The 22205-nt window shown below is 42.0% G+C and overlaps 4 protein-coding genes and 1 long non-coding RNA gene across 9 annotated transcripts in view; 3 read left to right on the forward strand and 2 right to left on the reverse strand.

The window, feature by feature from the left end:
- Window positions 1–2255, forward strand: part of spidr (scaffold protein involved in DNA repair) — a 32019-nt gene extending 29764 nt beyond the window's left edge. For 2 of the 5 annotated variants that reach the window (XM_034613206.1, XM_034613207.1), the window contains 2 exons: window positions 821–877; window positions 1770–1889. In XM_034613206.1, the coding sequence (XP_034469097.1) occupies window positions 821–877; window positions 1770–1889 (177 nt within the window). Of the gene's footprint in view, window positions 1–820; window positions 878–1769 lie in introns of all 5 variants that reach the window. The other 3 variants (XM_034613205.1, XM_034613204.1, XM_034613208.1) reach the window with 3 other exon arrangements.
- The window catches only part of LOC117778033, a 303640-nt gene that overhangs the window by 56229 nt on the left and 225206 nt on the right, over window positions 1–22205 (reverse strand). The gene's annotated exons all lie outside the window — the stretch shown is intronic.
- On the reverse strand, window positions 2313–3757 carry cebpd (CCAAT enhancer binding protein delta). Its single transcript, XM_034613226.1, has one exon. It carries the CDS (start codon window positions 3523–3525, stop codon window positions 2629–2631), a length of 897 nt encoding a protein of 298 aa, XP_034469117.1. The 5' UTR covers window positions 3526–3757; the 3' UTR covers window positions 2313–2628.
- mcm4 (minichromosome maintenance complex component 4) lies at window positions 7087–14521 on the forward strand. Its single transcript, XM_034613209.1, has 17 exons — window positions 7087–7187; window positions 8079–8156; window positions 8280–8438; window positions 8534–8697; window positions 8789–8890; window positions 8993–9088; window positions 9334–9429; window positions 9810–9948; window positions 10108–10328; window positions 10469–10589; window positions 10992–11251; window positions 11477–11842; window positions 11929–12056; window positions 12324–12531; window positions 12638–12866; window positions 13440–13573; window positions 13930–14521. Exons 2-17 carry the CDS (start codon window positions 8093–8095, stop codon window positions 14023–14025), a joined length of 2583 nt encoding a protein of 860 aa, XP_034469100.1. The 5' UTR covers window positions 7087–7187; window positions 8079–8092; the 3' UTR covers window positions 14026–14521.
- Window positions 15631–22010, forward strand: ube2v2 (ubiquitin-conjugating enzyme E2 variant 2). The gene is made up of 4 exons (XM_034613229.1): window positions 15631–15710; window positions 20566–20714; window positions 20814–20939; window positions 21121–22010. Exons 1-4 carry the CDS (start codon window positions 15695–15697, stop codon window positions 21265–21267), a joined length of 438 nt encoding a protein of 145 aa, XP_034469120.1. The 5' UTR covers window positions 15631–15694; the 3' UTR covers window positions 21268–22010.

Here is a 22205-nt window from a genome sequence, read left to right on the forward strand (position 1 = left end):
TTCCAGCCGTGAAACATTTTCATAGTTGTATGTATAATGTGTTGAACTGTGAGATTTAGAGGTGCTTGTAGGCGGATTGTGTCAAATGTCAGAGCTAGGCTTAGGGCTTGGTGACAAAAGAAATAATAAACAAATTATTTTCTTCAATATCAATATAAGTATTGACTGATATGAAAATTTGTATCTCGATTTAATTAGGCCATATTGCCCAGCCCAAGCTAGGTTAGTTGTTACCACTGTATATGCTATGCTAAGCGCTAACCTCGGCTAACCTGGCTTTATATTTACAGAACATACTGGAGATGGTATCTCTCTTTTCACCTAACTCTCAGCAAGATTGTGAGAAAAGTTTTTTCTCCATGTTGAACTGTTGCTTTAAGCAGATAAAGAAGGAAATGCATGGAAGGAGGGTGCAGTGATTAGAGAACTTAGTTGAAACCTTGTTGAAACCTGCTGTGCAACAACTGTCTCTCCTCTCCTGCTCCCTCTTGGCTCTTCTTCAGGGCCTCTGTAGTTGTATTGACTTGTAAAGATAAAACAGCAGATTCTGCACATTTAAAGTATGAGGAAGTCAATTCCTTCACTGTGTGTGTGCAGCTGCAGAAAAGCAGAATATATTACTTTGCAATCACCAAACTAAGTGAGTGTAATAGATAAAATTATCAGTTCTTATCAGTCATATATTTTAACTCCCTCTATCAGTCTGTTACTCACAGAGGGCACAGTGTGATTAGTTCAATAGTTAGTCTGTATTTACAACATTTGGACAATTATCAAAAAGACATTGATGGCTCCACTCTTTCTTTGATTTGCTCCACAGCTGCAGAAAAGGACGATCATGTCCGTTCTTAACACGGCAGCACTGGAGGGGAACGAGGTAGGTTTGCTTTTACAAACGGTGACATAACACTGGGCTGAACTGCACGGTGCATTGATCTTCTGTCAATATGGCCTTAGAGCACTCATCTGTACACGTCAGGCTGATAAAGCTCTGTTCTGTGCTGAACAAAAAAAATCCCTGAGTCATGCTGTGATTTGATGCAGTTGAAGGAATTAGCTGCCAAAACATAGATTTAATCTTCCTGTGTTTGATGATTTGGTTTTTTAAATTTTTTTATGTTTGCATGTGGATTTGCCACATTCAATATTATCATCTACTTTACATATAGCCTACTAGTGGTTGAAGATTAGTATAATCATGCAAATACAGTGTTTTTACAATAGATCTGCATTGATGAAGTTAATCTTCAACTGTTTTGATAATCAAATAGTTGTTGCAGTTGCTTTTTTTAAAGGATAACTGTCGAGATTTGCTGTATATAACTGAAATAAGACGATCTGATGCTTTTTTTTTGTCTTTAGACTGTTGGTTTGACACAGTGGGAATTTTAAAGGTCTCATTTTAGTCTGACAAATTATAACAGGCTTTTTCTTCTTACAACTTTCTAGCATTTTTTAGACAAAAGAATTGATTGAAATAATCTATCAATCACTCTGATTAGATTTGTTGCAGCTATAATGGTCTTTCTCAGAGTGCTAAGATGCTGAGTGATATGAAGGGTGCAAAGATCAGAGCCTGAAGTGCACTCAGGTATTCCTGCAGCAACATCATCTGATTTAAGTTATTTTTCTAAAGCTGCAGTAGAAGAAATAATTGTAATTCTTGGAGACAGGTTTCCTGTCTAAAGTAGTAGTAGTTACATAGTAAATGAACGTGTATGTTTCAGGGTGTCAGGTATGAGTTATTTCTGATGGACTGTGTGTCTCAGTTCCCAGGTTACGATGTGGAGAATGTCCTGGGAAAAGAGGTGGGCCCCCTCACCGCTTACGTCCGAGTCGTCACCAAGAAACCTGCCCCCTGGATCGGCCTGGAAGAAATCTGCCTCTAATGGTATCAATCCTCGGGCTCCAAGGATCTGCATGCACACCAGGCCTTGGTCTGAGCCCACTCCCCCCTGCTGAAGGCCTCCCTGACAGCTTGAGGCTGCTCTGAAGTCAAGAAGACAAGGTCTTGTTTGTGTTAATGATATGTGATCCTGTGGACCAGGAGTTGACGGCCCAAGGGCAGGCCAGTGACATGCAGTCTGTCAGAGCAGCCCACGTGCTGCCTCGACTTGGATGGGACTTTCAGAGGACAGCGTTTGAGAGCCAACACATTTTTTAAATTGGTCCAAAAACCCTTTGTTAGACCAAGTCATCTACCTCTGTATTGAAGATTACTGACACTGTCAATAAACTTATTTTTGCTGACTCTGGTTTCTCACTTCCTGTTGTACTTTTCTGAAAACACTCACACGCCAGGAAACTTCTGCAACTTTTCAATGATTTTATTGTAGATTCCATAAACAAAATATTCTCCAGGTTTTATACAAACTATATAAAAGATCATGCTCTGGCTCTTATACAAAGTTTGGAATTATAAAAAAGGGTACCATGTCAGGTATATCATGTCATAAATGCAGTGGTAAAATAATTTAATACAGAAAAATCCCACATAAAATATGGCAGCAACATCATATATTTTCCAGTGCCATTATGGTAAGCTTAAAATACATCTGGTACAGATGGTAAACACAAAGTGTCTGTTGAGGTATGTCTCCTGAAAGCGCAGTTCATAGAGTGAGTGTGTCACCGCCTCTCGCTGCTCGAGGACAGAGCCGCGAAGGAGGAGTTGGGCATCTGCTTGAAGAAGTCTCTGAGGCCGGAGAGCTCCCTGGTGAGCTGCTCCACAGCTTTGTGAAGTCTGTCGTTGTCAGCGCTCAGTTCCACCATCTTCTCCTGCATGTCATAGTTGCGCCTCTTGGCTTTGTCCCTGCTTTTCCTCACTGCAATGTTATTCCTCTCTCGCCTCTGTCGGTACTCCATGCTGTACCTGTCCACCGACTTCTTGCCCTTCTCCCTGCCCATCTTCCGCGGGGAGGACTTGGCCGAGCTGACGGCGGACGCGGGCTCCGGGGTCGTGGGTGGGGTGGGCTGTCCCGTGGTGAGGCTGACGGAGGTCTGGGCGCAGGTCTCGATCTGGGAGGGCAGGGACGAGGACATGTCGCTGTCGCTCCAGTCGGACTCTTGCTTGATGGGCGCGCTGAACGCCCCCTTCTCCAGGTCGCTGTCCGCCCTCCTCGCCGCCGTGTACGCGGCTGACAGCGGCGGCTGCTGCGGCTGCATGCCGCCGGGCAGCACGGAGCTCTGCAGGTTGTAGAAATCCGCCTTCTCCTGCTTCACAGTGTTGAACAGGTCGAGGAAGAGCTCGTCGTTGCACAGCTCCAGGTTGGGCACGGCTGTCATCGACTCGATGTACTGGCTGAAGTCGATGGCGCTCTCGTCGTCGTACATGGCCGCGGCGGTGCTCAGCTCCACCATGGTGCCGTCCTCGGCCGACCCGTCGCCCCTGTTGCCCGGCTTGCACGCCCCGTGCTGCGGGCCGCCCAGCTTGGCGCACTCGTAGAAGTTAGCAGGCTCCATCGCCCAACTCATGTTGCATTGTGGAGACACGCAGTGGGAGTCCAGGCTGTATATGTCACACATGAACTCTGACGACTCGTCCACGTGCTTTAGGGAAGAAACTTTACGTGTTGTTCGAAGTGACGCACAGATGTGACAGCTGTTTGCAGCTGGATGACGCTGCGCTGTTTCTCTCTCTCTCTCTCTCTGCAGCTTCTGCTCCTTTAAACTTTAAAGTCGGGCTGCGTGTATCCCTGGGTGCTGACTGTCAGGCTGCTGTCAACAACGCTCTCACACTTCCTGTCACTCATCTGAGGCGCCTGTTCTCCCGCAGAGTGTTTTGTATCGTTTCCGCCGCTGACGTCACACGTGCCGCCCTCTCAGGAGCCAGTCAAGTGCAAACGGGGATCACGTGGTGTCCCTTCACTTCCCATTTGAGGAGAGAGGGGCGTGTTGCTCGTTGCCACCCACTTTTTACTATGATCGTATGAATGGCTGAGACTTGTTGACATGCTGTGGCTCTGCTCCGCTCCGGTGTTTGGACTTTACTTTAATCTGTCCGCCTATAAATGTCAGCTTCAAACACTGGTGGGGAGATAAAAAAATCAATCATCACCAGTCAAACCTCTGATTTCAGACGTTGTATAAAGTAAAAGAACAGAAATATAATCAGCCAGGTGTCATTAAAGTGTGGATCCTCCCTGTGTTCGAGTAGATTATCATAGTTAGTTATTGTCGTGCTCATACAAGTGAGCAGACCACGTGGACTCATAAGACACATTGACGTGTTCCTGAATGATCCTGCTGGGCAGAGGTCCAGGGCCCAAAGGGTCAGGGACACCTGGGTGACACCAACCAAATGTCAATAGAACAAACACTGATCACAAAGAGATGTAAGATGACCGCAAATCGATTCAGTAATGTTTGCAGAGAGACCCACAATGTCTACAAAGGCCGCAAAGGATGACAAAGACTTGTAAAATTAACAAAAAAAGACACAACATATTCACAAGGAGATATGTAGACCACAAAGAGACGCAGAATGACGACAAAGACACATGATGACCACATGGAGATAAAATAGAGATGGCCGCAAAGACCCATAATGACCATAAAGAGACACAAATGAGACATAAAACCAGAAAAGATGTATAATGACTCCAAAGAGAAACAAAATGATTCACAAGGAGAAATGAAATAACAATAAACTACAAATTGTTCTTCTTCTCTTTCACTCTGGGGGCCTGTATAAAAGTGGTGGGGGGCCTTTGGCATAATAAGACCAAAAAATACTTTTGTGGTGGTGAAACATTTGTCAAACGTAAACTTAACCACTTACATTACAGCGAAGTTGTCGTCTGTCCAGGATTTTCTAATAAAATTTGCCTCACGAAAAAGTTCCAGCTTGAGTTTCTTCTAATCATTCGCACAGAAAAACCATCAGAAATTTCCAATGGAAGTTTAATCTTGTTACTAGTGGAGGCAAAACTCATTGTAGCTACTTTAAATACCATTAGTAGTTTAACAATGCATCTTATTTTATTAACTGCAGACGGATGATTTCATTCTTACAATTTCTTCTGTTATACTTGTGAAGTAATGATAATATATCTGTCAAATAAAGAGTTGATAGTCCAGTAAAAGGTGCAGTGTTTTCCCCTTATGGCGGAGAAATGTAAATGTGAATATTCAAGAAAGTACATGGAATATGTACTTAAGAGCTGTACTTGTAGTAATAGTCACATTCCACTTCCTTAGCCCAGAGAACAAATTTGCAAAGAGATACAAAACTGACCAGAAACAAATATGAAAAGCTGAACAAATAAAAGCAAATGTAAACAAACAGTAGAGTCACTATCACTCACACAGGTGAGAGCTGGGCAACAGAGGAAATACACACAGGTGAAACTCTACTACCACAATGTACTGTGTACTCATGTGATACAAGTATTATAACAAGTTATGATATGTACTCTAATGTATAAGACATTGAAGTGTATGTAATACTGTAATTGTAGACAGTCATAGATAATGTATCATAAAGAAAACATTATTTTGTCTTTGGATCTCAAGTTATCATATTTACAGATAGATAGATAAGATAGGTGGAGGGGTGGATAGATAGATAGATGGGAAGAGGGGTAGAGAGAGAGAGAGAGAGAGAGAGAGAGGTTAGGGGTGGATAGATAGATAGGTGGAGGGGTAGGTAGATGGATTGATAGATGAGAGATAGAAAGATAGATAGTTGGGGGGGTGGGAGAATGGATTGCTACGTAGATAGATGAGCTGAATAATATGTAAAAAATGTAAAAAATGTAAAAATGTTAGTCAGACAGGGTTACATTTAAGGAGGTAATTATTCCCTCGGGTCAAGAACAAAATGTTTCTGATGATGTTAAACTGAAAATCTCATCTATTTAAAAAACCGCCTTAAATGACACATGTGCTGACACTTCTCAGAAACGCCTCGCTGTTTTCCTCTTGGAGGGTGAGCAGTACTTTTCCTCTGTCCCGGTCCCGTCTCAAAGGGAAACTGCGCCACATAGTGATCGTTGAACGCACCTACAGGTAAAGTCACACGACACGCACATACACGCTGTATCAATAAAGAGGATTTTTCTTGTGACGCTGTGATTTAATTCCTGAATAAATTCATACAATTATATTTCACTCATTTGTAATTTTTTTGCATGTGATCATTAGATAAATCAAAGACATTTTATAAAAGAGGTTAAAATGTGTCCACTTCCTGATTAAATGTCCCAACACTGCCTCCTTCTGTTGTCTCTGTGTCGATTTTGGATTTCAATACTGGCATTTTGTTATTACATGAAAATCTATTCTGCATTTTGGGCCTTCTGTAAAATCCATATTCACAAATAAATAATAGTTTATTCCAAGACAAACTCTAGACTGCACGTTGTTTAAAAATGTTTCCTCAAAGAAAAAAATCTGCTGCAATTCATTTCATTTACAATTCGGCAATAAATCCAAGTTTTCAGGATTTTACAATTTCCCTTTACATTGATGGAAATATGTAAATTCAATGACATGCTTCTATATTTAGGATTTTTTTTTTAATGTTCAGAACATAGTGAACTGTGGTGAATTTTATATTTATTAGTTTTTTATCATTACATTTGTCTGTATTATTATAGCATTTGTTAATTTATACTTTGAGGCAGTAGAGTTGCACAAATTAAATGTTTTAATAATTTAGTTGTATGTATATGAAGCTTGTTTATTAATTCATTTTCCCACGTATTTTTTTTTTGTAAGTCTGGTTTTCTGATATGTCCTCACACGTTTCAGGACTTGTAACTTATTTTTATTTATTTATTTGAATTGATTTTTTTTTTTTTGTATTGTGAAAAGTTTCAATAAAGAGAGACGTGGACTGTTTTCCTGTTGGACCAAACCAAATGAGCTCAGGGTGTAAATGTGTATAAGATCACACACAGGAAACACACAATGTATTTTTATTAACAAATGGAGAAACATGTATAGTTATATAGTTGTATTTAAAGTACTTTACATATCTATGGAGACTTCTCATTATGTTTAATTGAAGTCGCATTAGTAGAAAGTCATTTGACCCCTCCCCCCCTCCCTCTCTGAAGTGAACGAGTCGCCTGGCAGGAAACGCACCAATTCGGCCTCCCATTGGTCCAAAGTTCCCCGCGAAAATTACGTCACTTGCAGTTTCGCGCCAGATCTGCAGCACACGGACGCGAACACAAGAAGAGGTAAGAAAAGGCTGAGTGTAATTTAACTGGTTTATCATCAAACTGGGAACAATGGTGGTTGAATCAAAGCGTCGCTGCTTGACCTCGTCTCAGGGATTTTACATTTGTTTGCCTGCTCGGTTTAAAGCGTCAAATCAGAGGAAGTAGATTTCAGCTCATTGTTTCTGCGGCCTCATGTCAAATGGTGGAGAAGTTCTGACGTGAACCGACCCAAGGTTTTCTGTGAAACTCACAAAGACACAGTTTTAACGAAGTGGAAGTGGAGGCAGGACACATGAGTCTCATAATTGCAGTTTACTTTTATTTTGAAGAACTGAATATTGATTTATTAAAGCCAATCACCAAAACATTGAAGCTGCAAAGTTTGTCATAATAGAAGATGGACAAAGGCCTTGATTTGCACTTTAACATTTATTCTTTAACCGTGAATGATTCCTATCATTAGAAAACACTGTAGTCTGGTGTCATGTGAATATTATCAATCCTAACAGATTTCATATCCACTTAAAGACATGTTTGTACATTTCATTTAGCAGGTAGATGATCAAATATCAGCCCAGCTCTTTCAATCTACTCGTCATGTGCATTAAATCTGTGAATAAAACAGGAAGAGTAGGATTGTCAGTTCAACAGTATGTCAACAAACAATGGTTCATAATTTCAGTGGATTTGCTCAAACATTCAAACCCTTGATGACTGAATGATATTAGATATGAGCCTGGTGTCCTCGCTGCCAACCCAGTAGAATAAATAAACACAACAGGCCTGTAGTTTAAACTCAGACGACAGGTGTAGGAAATCCAGATGATAGGTTTTTTACAACAGTAGTTGTAAAAAATGTAGTTTATCTGCCCCTGCAAGTCATTTAATTTGAATCCATTTGATCTTTAGATTCTGCAGCAACGATGTCTTCCCCAATGTCGACTCCTGGAGGCCGCAAGCGTGGAAGGAGCACCAACCCCTCCACACGTAAGTTCATAGGTTCAAATGAATTAAAACCTCCTGCTGAAAGATTCTGAGATGGTTTTAATATTTAAATGAGGTCTCTTGTACTATTGTTAATTTCTCTTCTCGTGTTCCGTGTATCCTCAGCCACGAGCGAGGGCCCCATCTCGCCTCCCTCTCAGAGGCGCCGGGGTCAGGACTCCTCCACCGGGGACCTGATGCCGATGCCCACCTCCCCGGCCACTGACCTGCTCAGTCCCTCTGCACCTCTGGACACTTCCCTGTTCTCCAGCCCACGACCATCAGGTACGTGAGACCGTGCCCAGTGTGGCTTAATGTGCATCGTTTTATCATTATCCACTAGAGGATCAGAGGTGTTTTAACTGTCTCTCTCCTAACAGTCTTACCCAATGAAGTGGACATGAGCTCCCCCCTCATGTACGGGACCCCCAGCTCCAGGGTGGAAGGGACCCCTCGCAGCGGAGTGCGCGGCACCCCGGCCCGGCAGCGTCCTGACCTGGGGTCGGTCAGGAAGGCTCCACAGGTTGATCTCCAGTCTGAGCCGGTCAGTGGAGGAGCCGAGATTTAGTTCATTGATTATTATCATTATATTCTTATAAACCACGATTAAAAAAATGTTTGAAAACTGTTTCTAGCCGAGTACTGATGGTGCAGTCGCCACCGAACCAAACGCCGGCCAGAGACTGGTGATCTGGGGGACTGACGTCAACGTGGCAGTCTGCAAGGACAAGTTTCAGGTATGAACATAATCGCACATTAAATCTTTTTTTATAACACTTTTCCTGCTCCGAATCCATTGGAGCTGACGTTTGCATGTTTTTGTGCCGTTTTGCTTCCAGAGGTTCCTGCAGAGGTTCATCGACCAGACTTCCACTGAGGACGAGAACGCTGGCCTGGATCTGAACGAGCCGTTGTACATGCAGAAGCTGGAAGAGGTAGTGTAAGACTCCGTGTTGTGCAATTATGGAGTAGAAACGATGCCACCAGTTAAAACACTGGTTTAAATCAGGTCATTTATTTTATTTGAGCTACTTTTTGGTCACTTTTGAACAGTGAATGAGCTCAAAGGAAATGAGGGTAAATAGAGTTTGTGCTGCATTAGTTCTTTTTTCAAATCGTAATATTGCAACAAATCTCATTTTAGTTCATTTTAATAGTTGATATATTTTCTCTCCCACAGATCAGTGTTGTTGGAGATCCGGTGCTGAATGTGAATAGTCTACATGTGCAGTCCTTTGATACAGAACTTTACAGGCAGCTCATCTGTTACCCACAGGTAAAGTCCTTTATTTTATAACCACACGTTATTCTCAAGATTCAAGTTTTACAGTTTTGATGCAATTTTGCTGTAAAAGGTCTTCATAAATGTCTTCATTCATAAAGGGATCAATCTGTATTTCCACCTGTAAGTTTAACTGAATAGAAACAGACATCCTATCAATTTCTAAAATAGACCACAGATCAATATCTTATGGTAAATTAATTATAGTTTTAATTGAAATTCAGTTGCAAATGCAGAGGGAATTGACTTTTACGAATATTGGTGTCACAATCTACAGGATGTTTTCTGATCTTTTATAAAATTGTATTTATTGTTACATACGTGGCAGTTTGACATATTGACATTAATAACCAAGTCATTTGTTTCCCCTGCAGGAAGTCATTCCCACCTTCGACATGGCCGTCAACGAACTTTTCTTTGAGCGTTTCCCAGACTCCATTTTGGAATACCAGATCCAGGTTCGCCCCTACAACGCTCTGAAAACCAGGAACATGCGGAGCCTGAACCCAGAAGGTGTGTGCATACGTTAATGTGGATCACACGTATGAGGGCAAGATATTCATCCCATATTTAGTGTGGGATATTTGTGAAGATTCGCCCTTGTTTTGATAAAATGTGAGGTATCGGCTTCCGACTAAAGCTTCTGTGTCGCCGTATGCTTTGCCTCCGCAGACATCGATCAGCTCATCACCATCAGCGGCATGGTGATCCGCACCTCGCAGCTCATCCCCGAGATGCAGGAGGCTTTCTTCCAGTGCCAGGTGTGCGCCTTCAGCACCCGCGTGGAGGTGGATCGCGGGCGCATCGCTGAGCCGGCTGTGTGTCGGAACTGCAACACCACCCACAGCCTGGCGCTCGTTCACAACCGCTCCGCCTTTTCAGACAAACAGATGGTGAGACTTGGGTGGGGTTGAGGGGCAGATTGCTAAACAGTCAGTAACACCTCAGCTCACAATATGTGAGGTGGTGATTGGTGACATGTCGCCGCTGAGGTGACGACATCTGTTCATTTATTGATCTTCTGTTGCAACAGATCAAAATTCAGGAGTCTCCTGAAGACATGCCGGCCGGTCAAACTCCACACACAACTATTATCTATGCTCATAACGACCTGGTGGACAAAGTGCAGCCAGGAGACCGAATAAACATCACTGGTAAGATCTCATCTATTTATCTGAATTTTAAATAGATGTTTTCAGATTGGTTCTTTTATTCATCAACCTGCTTTTAAAACCCCCAAAAACATTAAATATTCGAAATCAGAAAGTCCTCTAGCATAGAATATTTCCTTTTTGAAAGAAATGACAGAAAACAATAGATTTATCATTGATTATTAGAATATTTAAGTGTCATTTGAATAATTTCTACTAAATATCATATTCTAATTTGTCAGACCAACTGTTCACATCTATAGATGATTATATCAATTCTCATATTTGAGATTCTCTCCCTCTACACTCTATCACAAGTTATTGATAAAGTCAATCATTTCAGCACTAAACTCATGAGTAGAGCTGTTGAACGATCACTGAGCAGTTTCTCAAATGTCCCTGCAGGTGTCTACAGAGCTGTCCCCATGCGCGTGCACCCACGCCAGAGCAACGTGAAGTCCGTGTACAAGACCCACATAGACGCCATCCACTTCCGCAAGACGGACGAGAAGCGTCTCCACGGTTTGAACGATGAGACCGACCAGAAGCTCTTCACCGAAGTCCGAGTGCAGACGCTGAAGGAGCTGGCGGCCAAGCCGGACGTCTACGAGCGCCTCTCTTCTGCACTCGCGCCGAGTATCTATGAGCACGAGGACATCAAAAAGGTTTGTGTGTAAAAGGATGCAGGACAGAATATGAGCGTGGAATTCTACAAGGGCCACGTAACACAAGCAGGAAACAATGGGTGAAGTTTAACTGCTCTATTTATGTGGGTGTGTTAGTTTCAGGGCTCTGGACAAATTTTAATATGCATCTAATCCAGCACTTTATCGAGAATTTGACGGAAACTAATGTGCACAAAAAATTGATAAGTCTTCCGTTCCTTCCAGGGCATCTTGCTGCAGCTCTTCGGCGGCACCTGTAAGGACTTCAGTCAGACCGGCCGCGGCCACTTCCGTGCAGATGTGAACATCCTGCTCTGCGGAGACCCTGGCACCAGCAAGTCCCAGCTGCTGCAGTACGTCCACCACCTGGTGCCCCGCGGCCAGTACACGTCAGGAAAGGGCTCCAGCGCCGTGGGTCTCACCGCCTACGTGATGAAGGACCCGGAGACCCGGCAGCTGGTCCTGCAGACAGGAGCTCTGGTGCTGAGCGACAACGGCATCTGTTGCATCGACGAGTTCGACAAGATGAGTGACAGCACGCGCTCGGTGCTGCACGAGGTCATGGAGCAGCAGACCCTCTCCATTGCCAAGGTAGATGTGATTCATTTCATACATGTGCCGAAAAACCAGGAACATATGAGACCGAAAGATCCAACATGTGAACCATGTCTCCTCAGGCTGGAATCATTTGCCAGCTGAACGCCCGCACCGCCGTGTTGGCCGCCGCCAACCCGGTTGAATCTCAGTGGAACCCGAAGAAGACGACCATCGAGAATATCCAGCTGCCGCACACGCTGCTGTCCAGGTGAATATTGTCTGTCAGGGCAAATCAGTAAATTATAATTACAAACCAGTGAATGTTTTGTAGGATATTTTGAGCATCCTTTGGTTTTATAACTGTTTTACTTAGAAACGCTTGTTACCTGCATATGATGCTGAATAAAAACTGTTTGAGAAAATAGTTTCTCAGATATGACTGACCAACATCCAGCCTAAAGTTCTTTTTCATCAGATCTTCATGATTTATTCTCACATTATTGGTTTTTAAAGTAAAGTTCTCGTGCTCCACCAGATTCGATCTTATTTTCTTGATGCTGGACCCTCAAGACGAGGCGTACGACCGCAGGCTGGCCCACCACCTGGTGTCGCTGTACTACCAGAGCGAGGAGCAGATCGAGGAGGAGTACCTGGACATGGCCGTGTTGAAGGACTACATCGCATATGCACGAACCAACATCAATCCAAGACTGAGCGAAGAAGCCGGCCAGGCCCTCATTGAGGTTTGTTCCCTCTACCCAGTTCTACAATCTCTGGACGTGATGTTGAACATTTCCAGACAGATTTGTTTCGAGAACCTGTGATGACCTTGTGCGTGTTGGTCCACAGGCGTACGTGGACATGAGGAAGATAGGCAGCGGTCGAGGAATGGTGTCCGCCTACCCCCGACAGCTGGAGTCCCTGATCCGGCTGGCAGAGGCCCACGCTAAGGTGCGCCTCTCTGAGAAGGTGGAGACGATCGACGTGGAGGAGGCCAAGCGGCTCCACCGCGAGGCCCTCAAACAGTCAGCCACAGACCCCAGGACAGGCTTTGTTGACATCTCTATTCTCACAACAGGTTCGTAAGGTGGAGAGGCCTGGAGAATGTTTTTAACTCACTGCTGTGATGCACTTTGAATTGTAGCAACTATTTGTAAACGCAGGCTTGTAATATGGTACCTGAACTCGGGCTCGGATAAAATGCAAAATTATAAATATCAAATCATTTATATGGTTTTTCATACTCTGATAACTCACAACCATAAAATGGTAGTTTTCTTGTAAATCAATTTATCGCTCAGGACTGTTTCCTTATGTTGGAATTAAGGCTGACACCGAATGTGTTCAATCATTTAATCTGTTAAACAATAAAATGAGAAGAAAAAGAGGAAATAGCCAAAGTCCTAAGTGACATTTTAAAATGTCTTATTTGTTGAAAAGAAAGTTCAAAACCCCAAAATATGGTATTTATTATAAAAAAGAAAAAGCTACAACCTCTGACAGTGGAAAGGCTGAAACCATTAAATGTCTGACCGTTGTTTAAAAGTTACTCTAACGATAAAAACAAATGTATTACCAGATTGATCGTCGCATTCTCCAGGATCTACCGATCTGAGGAGGTATATTTCATAATGTTGATTTCTGTTCACAGGTATGAGCGCCACCGCCCGCAAGCGTAGGGAGGAAGTTGCCCATGCTCTAAAGAAAGTGATCCAGGCCAAGGGAAAGATGCCAGCCATAAAATACCAGCAGCTGCTGGATGACCTCAGAGGACAGTCGGAAACGGTAAATATTTATTCTGCTTTTTTGTTACTGCTGAGAGAAATCTGGAGCCATAACAGTTTGTTTTACGTGACATTAATAAACTAATAATTCATTAGATATGAGCTAACAGTTTTACAGAGGTACACTGAAAATAAAAATGTAATTTCAAGCAAAGATGAAAACAATTTTTAAATAGAGATATTTAAAATTGTCCATAATTACTTGACAATGTTGGTCGTCAAAGTAAATTCACTCCAAGAAAAGAAAAAGCCATGAGAGCATTTGTAGTTTTAGCTTTAGGCGAATATTTTAGACATTTTCCGTTTCCATGAACAACGCCATCACTTCCTGTCATGACTCCTTGGCTTTGTTTTCAGGCGATCACGAAGGAGATGTTCGACGAGGCGCTCCGGGCGCTGGCTGACGAGGACTACTTGACGGTTACTGGAAAGACGGTTCGTCTCCTCGCCTGAGACGCAACCTGCAATTATGTACAGTCCTTAATTTTAAATCCTGTCCCGTGTCGACCTCTTTTCTCGTGCTGTTAAAAAAAAAAAAAAAAGTATAATTGAAGCACCGTGTGTTTTCTGGGCATGTTTAATGTTTAAATATCCTGGATTTTGGGGATGTGATTCACCAGATGAGTCATTCAAATAAAAAAAAAAGGATCAAAATAAAAACAGCCTCACCATAAATAGAGCTCATATTTAAACATGCTTTCGTTTCTATTGTTTCTATAAGTGATGCTCCTGATGTTTTGTGCTCTGACGGTAAAAAGCTCTTTTCTTCCAACTTGTACATTATCACTGAGTTTCTCTTTTGTTCTTGTGATGTGATAAAGCTTGAAGCTATTTTGTTTGTATCAGATTTCTAAATACTAAAGTTCAGTTCTTGACTATTTCCAGCTTTGACTTGTAGCTTGCATTGACCATTTGTTAATAGAGAAAAAATAAAATGTTGCTCACTCAAGGTGCTTGGGAAGTTCTTTTTCCAGTGTGTGTGGATTTAAATTCCATTTTCCTTTTGCTTAAAAGTTGTTAAAATAAACAACTTTATTTTAGGTAGTGGTGTCGTACAACAAGTTATGTGGAATATACTTTATTCTGTTGAAGAATTACTTTGTTTTTATGGCTGCAACTTCTCATTGCATGTAAATAAATATTCTAGACGACTCATTTTAAACACATTCCCTTGAATTTAGCCGAATATGGTTAGTGTCTTTGGAAGCTTTTGAGTCTAAATGAGAGATATGGATGAAAAGCAGGAGTTTGTAATGAATAAACCACACAGGGCGTCTATAAGGCCTTTGAGTCTTGTAACATAACCCTCTTTCCTCGCTCTTCCATTGACTGTAATGTTATGTATAAAATGGTTGTTGTACATGATTTTAGCAATAAATGGTTAAATCCATATAACCATTTATTCTTTTAAGGTCACAAAACAAAGTGATTAGGTGGTTCGGTCTTGAGTTTTATAAGCTGATCCTTATATTTGTCAACAAAATCTTAATTACAGCTGTAGGAGTAGAAAGTACAATATTTACTGTTTTGTTTTTATCATGTATCGTGTTTATCTCATCTGAAACATAATGTTCATGTTTACATCACTGATCTGAACTTAAAGGAGGGATAGATAGATAGATGGATGGATGGATGGATGGATGAATAGATAGATAGATAGATAGATAGATAGATAGATGGAGGGATAGATAGATGGATAGATGGATGGATGGATGAATAGCTATAGATAGATAGATGGATGAATAGATAGATAGAGGGATAGATAGATGGATGAATAGATAGATATAGATATTGGTCTTTGTGCCACAACTACTGTTGATTGTAGATTCATTGTTTTTGCACTTGATAAATAAATGAACTGTGTAACGAGTCCAAACCCTTTTTCACAGTCGAATGTTTTTTTAAAAATTATTTATTTAAAACAATTTAAAATGAAATATGAACAAACATGTGGTGAATGTGTCCGGTGTTGAGCGGTCAGCACACTGCCCGGGACAGCGTGTCTCCGGCGGGGCGGAGGTGAACCGGGCCGCTGCTCTGCTCTGCTGCCGGTGTCACCGGCTGTGATGTCACACTGGTGTGTGTGTGTGTGTGCTTCTTCTGGACTCGGCTGAAGAAGAAGATGGCGGGCCTTTCAGGTTGGTGTGCCTTCAAAACTAAACATCTACCCAGACCCGCCGTGCGGCCGGACCCGGGGCCACCTCCGCCCTGAACCCGGCGAGCGCGTCCGTTTCCCCGACTTGACGTGTTCGCAGCGTCGCTCCGAGCTGTGATTTAACCGTAAATGTCTCCTCTGGGCACGGCGGCGATCTTCACGGGAGCCGTCTATGTCGTGGAGCTACCGTGTTGGCTAACGGAGCTAAAGCGAGGCGTTGTGCATAGCTCGTCCCGTGAGTTAGCTGAATTAGCCCACGGTGTTAGAAACAAGCGGCAGGGTTGCAAATCCCGATTTAACGGGTCACAGAGAAAACCCCACGATCTAAACAATGCGACGTGACAGTTTAAGATGGTGGAAAGGTTTTAGTTTTATGAGAATTGTAAACAAGCGCAGACGCTGCTAGCTAGCTTAGCCCACTTAGCTGCTAGAATATTTTAACACGGCGCGGCGCAGTGTCCATTACGCTACGCACGAGCCGTTTGGTTTAAATACGGAACTGTGAACGCACACTTGTGTTGTGTACTATAATAAACTAGAATGCAGCAATCTAGCTGTGATAAATATAATATATCCAATTCTGGGGGGCGCCACTGTGATGCACAACATGACGGTGGTGGAATTGTTTCATCGCAGGCTCTCTTCCCTGCTGCTCTCGTCCTGCTTAACGCGTTATTTTCTACATAATACCAGCATCTCTACATTTGTGACGGTAAATGTCGCATCAGGGTTCAACTCTGCGTTTTTATCGTGCGCCACATGTTTGACGTTGTTGGAGGAACGCTCCCCTATTCGCTGCAACGCTACAGCCACCGTAGTTGGCACGCTTCGCGCAGCAAATAGTCGGGGCCTGCGTAAGCGCCCAGGAAGAAGCCTGGTTCTCAAAACTTGCTACGTAAACTCTTTGGATCAGAGGAAAAAACACAATCTACACAAGTTACACGCGATCAGAAGTTGTTTTTGTGTCGTGTGAGCGGAACCACGCGTCCACGGGGACGTTGGAGACAACGTGTCAAAATGAGGAAGTGGTTTAATCATAAAAGAAACTGACTCAGGAGTTCGTGGCGACCTGCTGCTGGTTCCTTGTTAACGTAGCGAGGTTTAGGTCATTGTGTTTATATGGTTACTGGGGCCACAGGGCAGCTGAGTGTCTGGTTTAAGAAATCAGGAAGTGAATTCCTCATTTCACTGTACACCTGATGCCTTAGAAGTAATATTACTACATATCAGCCCCCCCCATGGATCCTTAATCTGACATGACAAGGCAACAAACAACGGAGAAAACTGTAAAAGCAAATGTACTTGATACATAAGGGGCACAAACTAAAGCTGATCGTGATTATACCGTATATATATATATCAATTACTCATTTCTCATGATGTACAGCCCCTTATCTTCACTACCTTGTTAAAACTCAAGGGATGTAAGATTTCTGAGGCCAGCCGCAAGTTTAAAAAGCCTAATAGGAATTTATGGGTCAGTATTTGTGCATTTTATACAAAACATAGATATTTATGTAGTTATTCTTTTAGATTTGGTTCAAACTCACCTTAAATTTGTCAAAAACAAAACACCAACGATAAATATAATAGCAAATTACCATGGATATCTATCAAATATAGAGAGAATTATATAAAAAGCTAGTCTTTACATTAAAAACAACATTAAATAGTTAAATGTGAGCTATAATAAACTATAATGACGTAGGGTGTGGTGAGCACAGGCCTGTATGCTGACCGCATAGTATCTGTTACGACTGAAACTCGAATGAATGATTCATAGTTTCACAGAAAATGAATCATAATGTTTCGTCGGGCTGCATTCAAACGGTTGACCCAACGTTAAGTCAATGGATCGAGGCTTAGTCGACCAAATTTTCATCGGCCAGGGGAAAAAAGTCAAACTCCACAGGAAGTGGGGATGCGTTTACACAGCTAGTTATTGGTGACTACATAAGCTGTGTCAGACAGGAAATCCATAGCGTTGTATCATTTCGAGAGGGTAAAGAAACCACAAGAAGGTGACATGCAATCTTGATCGGTAAATGTGATATTCTTCAACCTCAATCGTGGCTCATCATTTGAAACATGCACGGAACATTAGCCACTTAGCATGGCCGCTCACTCTAATGCTAGCTAGCCTGGACAAATATGCATGATTCCAAAACGTTCAAAATCATTAGCACTGTTGCAGGTGTCATTAACTTGTGGTGCTCTTTGTGAATAATCTTGTAATATCCATAATCTTAAGGGCTTGTTTCCTTTTTATTTCTCTGTAATATAGCAGACTGTTAACAATGTAACTCATAACTTTGTTACAAAACCTACAATTTGGATTGTCAGCTATTTTAGTTTTTTTAAGTCATTTATTAAACAAAAATGCGAAACATTTGATCACTGATATTTTATTTTTTATTTGGAATGTTGACAATTTCTTAAATTCTAAGATCGAGGACATTTCCCCCAATTTTTTTTAGGCTTAATGATTACTCAATGGAATGAGAACATATTCAATATTGTAGGTGATTAATCTTACGTGTATTTAGAGGGCTAGTATTGTCAGCATGTCTGCATTACAGTTTAGTGATACTTAGCAGCTGTTGTGAGCTAAACTGAGCAGCATTTGCATGTCAATGAGGAACTGGAATCTTGAAAAAGTTCTAAGCAAATGTCATTTTTTGCAAACAGTGAAGCTCGTACACCACTTCAGCGCCAATCCTTCATCCGGACACTGCACAACAGATGTGAAATATACATTTTTACACAAAGAAGTCATGTCTGAGTATGATTTAATGTATGAAATTAATGCTTTAGTGGCAGGGAAAATGTTTTGTGTATTCACAGCTTCAGTCACGGTTCTGTCTTTAAAAACTCTTTTCCCTTCCTTCTCTGGATCATTATTATGAATAGCAGCATTTTTACTGTAAGTGCTGCCGCCTCAACCTCCACCACTCCTCCAGTCATGAGCTGTAAGTGGTTCATCATTTACACCAGGAGTGCCTGTCAGGCTGTGTTTTATACCAATGTTTGAACCATCCTCCAAGAACATTTTCCCATTAGCTGAACACTTTGACTAGTTTTGATATGACATTATTATCAACTCGGGTGTTACGACATTGGTCATAAGACGACTGGATCGTTTGTTTAAAAATCTGCAGCACAGGCCCATGGGCTCCAAATCTCATGACTGTCTCCCAAGTGCTGTCAAGAGTGCAGCAATGTATTTAGCAGCATCAGACGTCTTTAGGAAATGTCTCTCAAATGAGATGCAGTTTCACAGCAGGGAGATGCGACGTCGCTGAATTCTGTAGCTTGTGCGTACAGAGCATCAATCTGTTGTCATTCCTGTATAACCTGTCCTGTCTTGTACATACTTCTTGATCCTAATCATTAGATGCATTGTTTTCAATAAATAGAGCATGAATTGGGGTTACAGATGGTGACAAAGGCCCAGGATAAACATGTTGCAGCCTAGTTTCACATGGAAACTTTACTTGTTAGTCCAGCCAGTGAATTGTTTGTTTTATGTTTTCAATGACGTGTTGCCAGTAAGAATTATACAGAATATCCCCTGACAGAGGCCCGAAGTCTGGCCTCACCTGGTCAAAACTTCTGTCGCTGTGAATACACTAATGGTTTAATCAATATTAGTTTATTACATTTTTTATAGGGAAACAATGGAAATCAGCACTATAGAAAAGGTTGGGCTCTCATCACTTTTACCAACGTCTCAGACCTTATTTGGTTTGTTAAGTCATGATTAGAAAAGATCCACTGCTGCAAATTTCCTAGCTTTTTAAATACTCAGACTCCTCAAACATTGTCTCAACAATCTGCAGCCGTGGGCTCTTCTAAGCAGCTGCCTAGCACTCTGAAAATTAAAATAACTGATGCCCACAAAGCAGGAAAAGGCTATAAAAAGATAGTAAAGTAATTTCAGTCGCCGATGCCTCAGTTCACAATGTAATTAAGAAATGGCAGTTAATGGAGAGGGTGGAGGTCAAGTTGTGGTCTGGAAGAGAGAGAACTGCTCACAGGATGCTAGAAATAATAATCTGAACCTTTTTTACTCCGACTTTAGAGGTGTAGAGCTAAACACTTTGCTGTGGCCCCCTGACTCCCCTCACCGAAACATTGTAGATACTGTAGATCTGAACAGTGCATGCAAGACGGTCCAAGAATCTTTTGCAGGAGAGAATGGGTGAAAATCCTCCCAAACAAGGGCCCTGTGCAGACCTGGCATTAACATTCGTCCTGAGAGATGCAATCACAAGTGAACGGCTCTCTCTAAGGTCTGAACTCACCCAGGACACTTTTTAGATCGGATCACTCGGACCACATCCAGAGGTGGTCTAGGCCCATGTGGTAACATTGTCCAAAGTATTTTTCATACATTCGTTAATTTGTAGCCACTGCCACAACATCAAACCATCTGCATGATCGGATAAAAACATAATTTAGTCTTTGTGGAATGATGTACGAGCGGAGAAGTGAGATCGAACCGAAGTGGTCACAGGAGACACACATTCTGATACCTGGTGTTAACTGAAGAGAGGAGCTGTCCACTTGTGATTGGATCTCTCAGGATGGATGTTAATGTCAGGTCTCAACAGGGCCAAGAATTGAAAGACTCCACAATGAGGGGTTTTACAAGTTGTGATGCTCGTGAGAGTACTGACGATGCAAGGTGCCTAAACTGCTTGGTTTTGGGCCTTTTTCCTTTTTGTATTTTTAAAACTGAAAGATCAAAAAAAATATTGTGTCATCTGCAACCAACTTCTCATACCACTGCATCTTTTATAATCTGTTTATTTCATGGTCTTTGTCTGTAATTTCAGGAGTTAAAGTTCCACGCAATTTTCGCTTGTTGGAGGAGCTTGAAGAGGGACAAAAGGGCGATGGCGACGGCACAGTCAGCTGGGGCCTGGAGGATGACGAAGACATGACTCTCACACGGTGGACAGGCATGATCATCGGACCAGCAAGAGTAAGCAGAGAGGATTTTCCTCCCACCACAGTCGTAGAATACTGTCTCATAGCTAACAGATGCTACAAATGTGTTTTTCTTTTTCTCTGTTTTTTTCAGACCAGTTATGAGAACAGGATATACAGTCTGAAAGTGGAATGTGGACCTAAATACCCAGAGACAGCCCCGGTTGTTAAATTTGTAACAAAAATTAGCATGAATGGGATAAATAATTCCAACGGGTCGGTAAGTGTCATCGCTCAGTCTGACATGGTTATGTACAAGTGTCGAGTTCAGAAATTGTTTTTTGTTGCGTCGCAGTTCTGTGACGCTCAGACGTGATGCGTTCAATAACTCACTGTCAGCAGTCTTGTCACGATGACTGATGTGGTGCATTTGTCTTCTCTCTCTTGTTTTTGTCTCACAGGTGGATTCACGTAGCATACCAGTATTAGCAAAATGGCAGAATTCTTATAGCATTAAAATTATTCTTCAAGAGTTAAGGCGTCTAATGATGTCCAAAGAAAATATAAAGCTTCCACAACCACCAGAAGGACAAACCTACAGCACTTAATCGTACTGGATTGTGTCGACCCTCTGTCTTAAACCTTACTCTCTTAGAAATATTGTGTAAAATCATCAAGAGGCTCACTTCACACATCTACAATATCGTCTGCAAGAGGAAGATTGGACTTTGTAATTATGTAGCTCATTCATTAAAAATGTCCCTGCAGTTGAGCACTGAATAATGGTAACAAGACTTTACGACCACAGTTATCTGCCTTTAATAAAGTTTCTTTGACAACGACGTCTATGTTCCACCTGTTCCGGCTTGAGTGGGCTTGAAGAAGGAAGCATGGCGCCACGCAGAGGCTGTCCCAAGTTTTATGTTCAAACAACTGATCACTGAAGTAAAATGGCAAGATGTGTGTACGATGGCATGTTCTGTAACTAATAACCTAGTCGAAGAGAAGCCACATTTTTTTTTTGGGAGTTGTTAGTCAAATTTAGCAGGTTCATTGAAATATGACAAGATGACAGAATCATTGAACTGTGGCTGTAGTCTAAAAGTAGTGTCACAAGGTAAGAACGTTTTTTTTTTTTTTTTAAATAAATATATAAATATATATATCTGTACTTGACACAATACCAATGTTTCTGTTCTGCAGCTCTTTGACATGTAACAGACGTTGAAGCCTGTTCCGTTCTGAAACCCTTGCATTTAACTTCCAGTCAAAGTGACAGGTGTATGAACTTGTGATTTTCTGAAATTAAAAAATCACTGTCTGCCAAAAAAAAAGGAAAAATGGAATCAAATCCAGCGGTCGAAGTTTATTTCACACCTTGGCTACAGAAGCCTGTTTAACCACAAGGGGGCCTCTGCTGACAAGTCAGGTTGGGGTTAGGTGGAGTGTCGGCCACGGTAATGGAACCCATGTTAATGAAATGACACCACACTGCAGATATCTGATACAGTATAGGACTTGTTCTCATTAGAATAATAGAATCAAA

Source organism: Hippoglossus hippoglossus, chromosome 17, assembly GCF_009819705.1.
Source record: "Hippoglossus hippoglossus isolate fHipHip1 chromosome 17, fHipHip1.pri, whole genome shotgun sequence".
NCBI lineage: Eukaryota > Metazoa > Chordata > Actinopteri > Pleuronectiformes > Pleuronectidae > Hippoglossus > Hippoglossus hippoglossus.

Bases quoted from the DNA above. Each gene is read 5' to 3' on its own strand.
- mcm4 (XM_034613209.1), top strand. From the start codon at position 8,093: ATGTCTTCCCCAATGTCGACTCCTGGAGGCCGCAAGCGTGGAAGGAGC. The intron at 9,949-10,107 runs GTGTGTGCATAC...TTGCCTCCGCAG, and splicing joins GCGGAGCCTGAACCCAGAAG to ACATCGATCAGCTCATCACC. The intron at 12,867-13,439 runs GTTCGTAAGGTG...TTCTGTTCACAG, and splicing joins CATCTCTATTCTCACAACAG to GTATGAGCGCCACCGCCCGC.
- ube2v2 (XM_034613229.1), top strand. The intron at 20,715-20,813 runs GTAAGCAGAGAG...TGTTTTTTTCAG, and splicing joins TGATCATCGGACCAGCAAGA to ACCAGTTATGAGAACAGGAT. The intron at 20,940-21,120 runs GTAAGTGTCATC...TTTGTCTCACAG, and splicing joins TAAATAATTCCAACGGGTCG to GTGGATTCACGTAGCATACC.
- cebpd (XM_034613226.1), bottom strand. From the start codon at position 3,525: ATGTGTGACATATACAGCCTGGACTCCCACTGCGTGTCTCCACAATGC.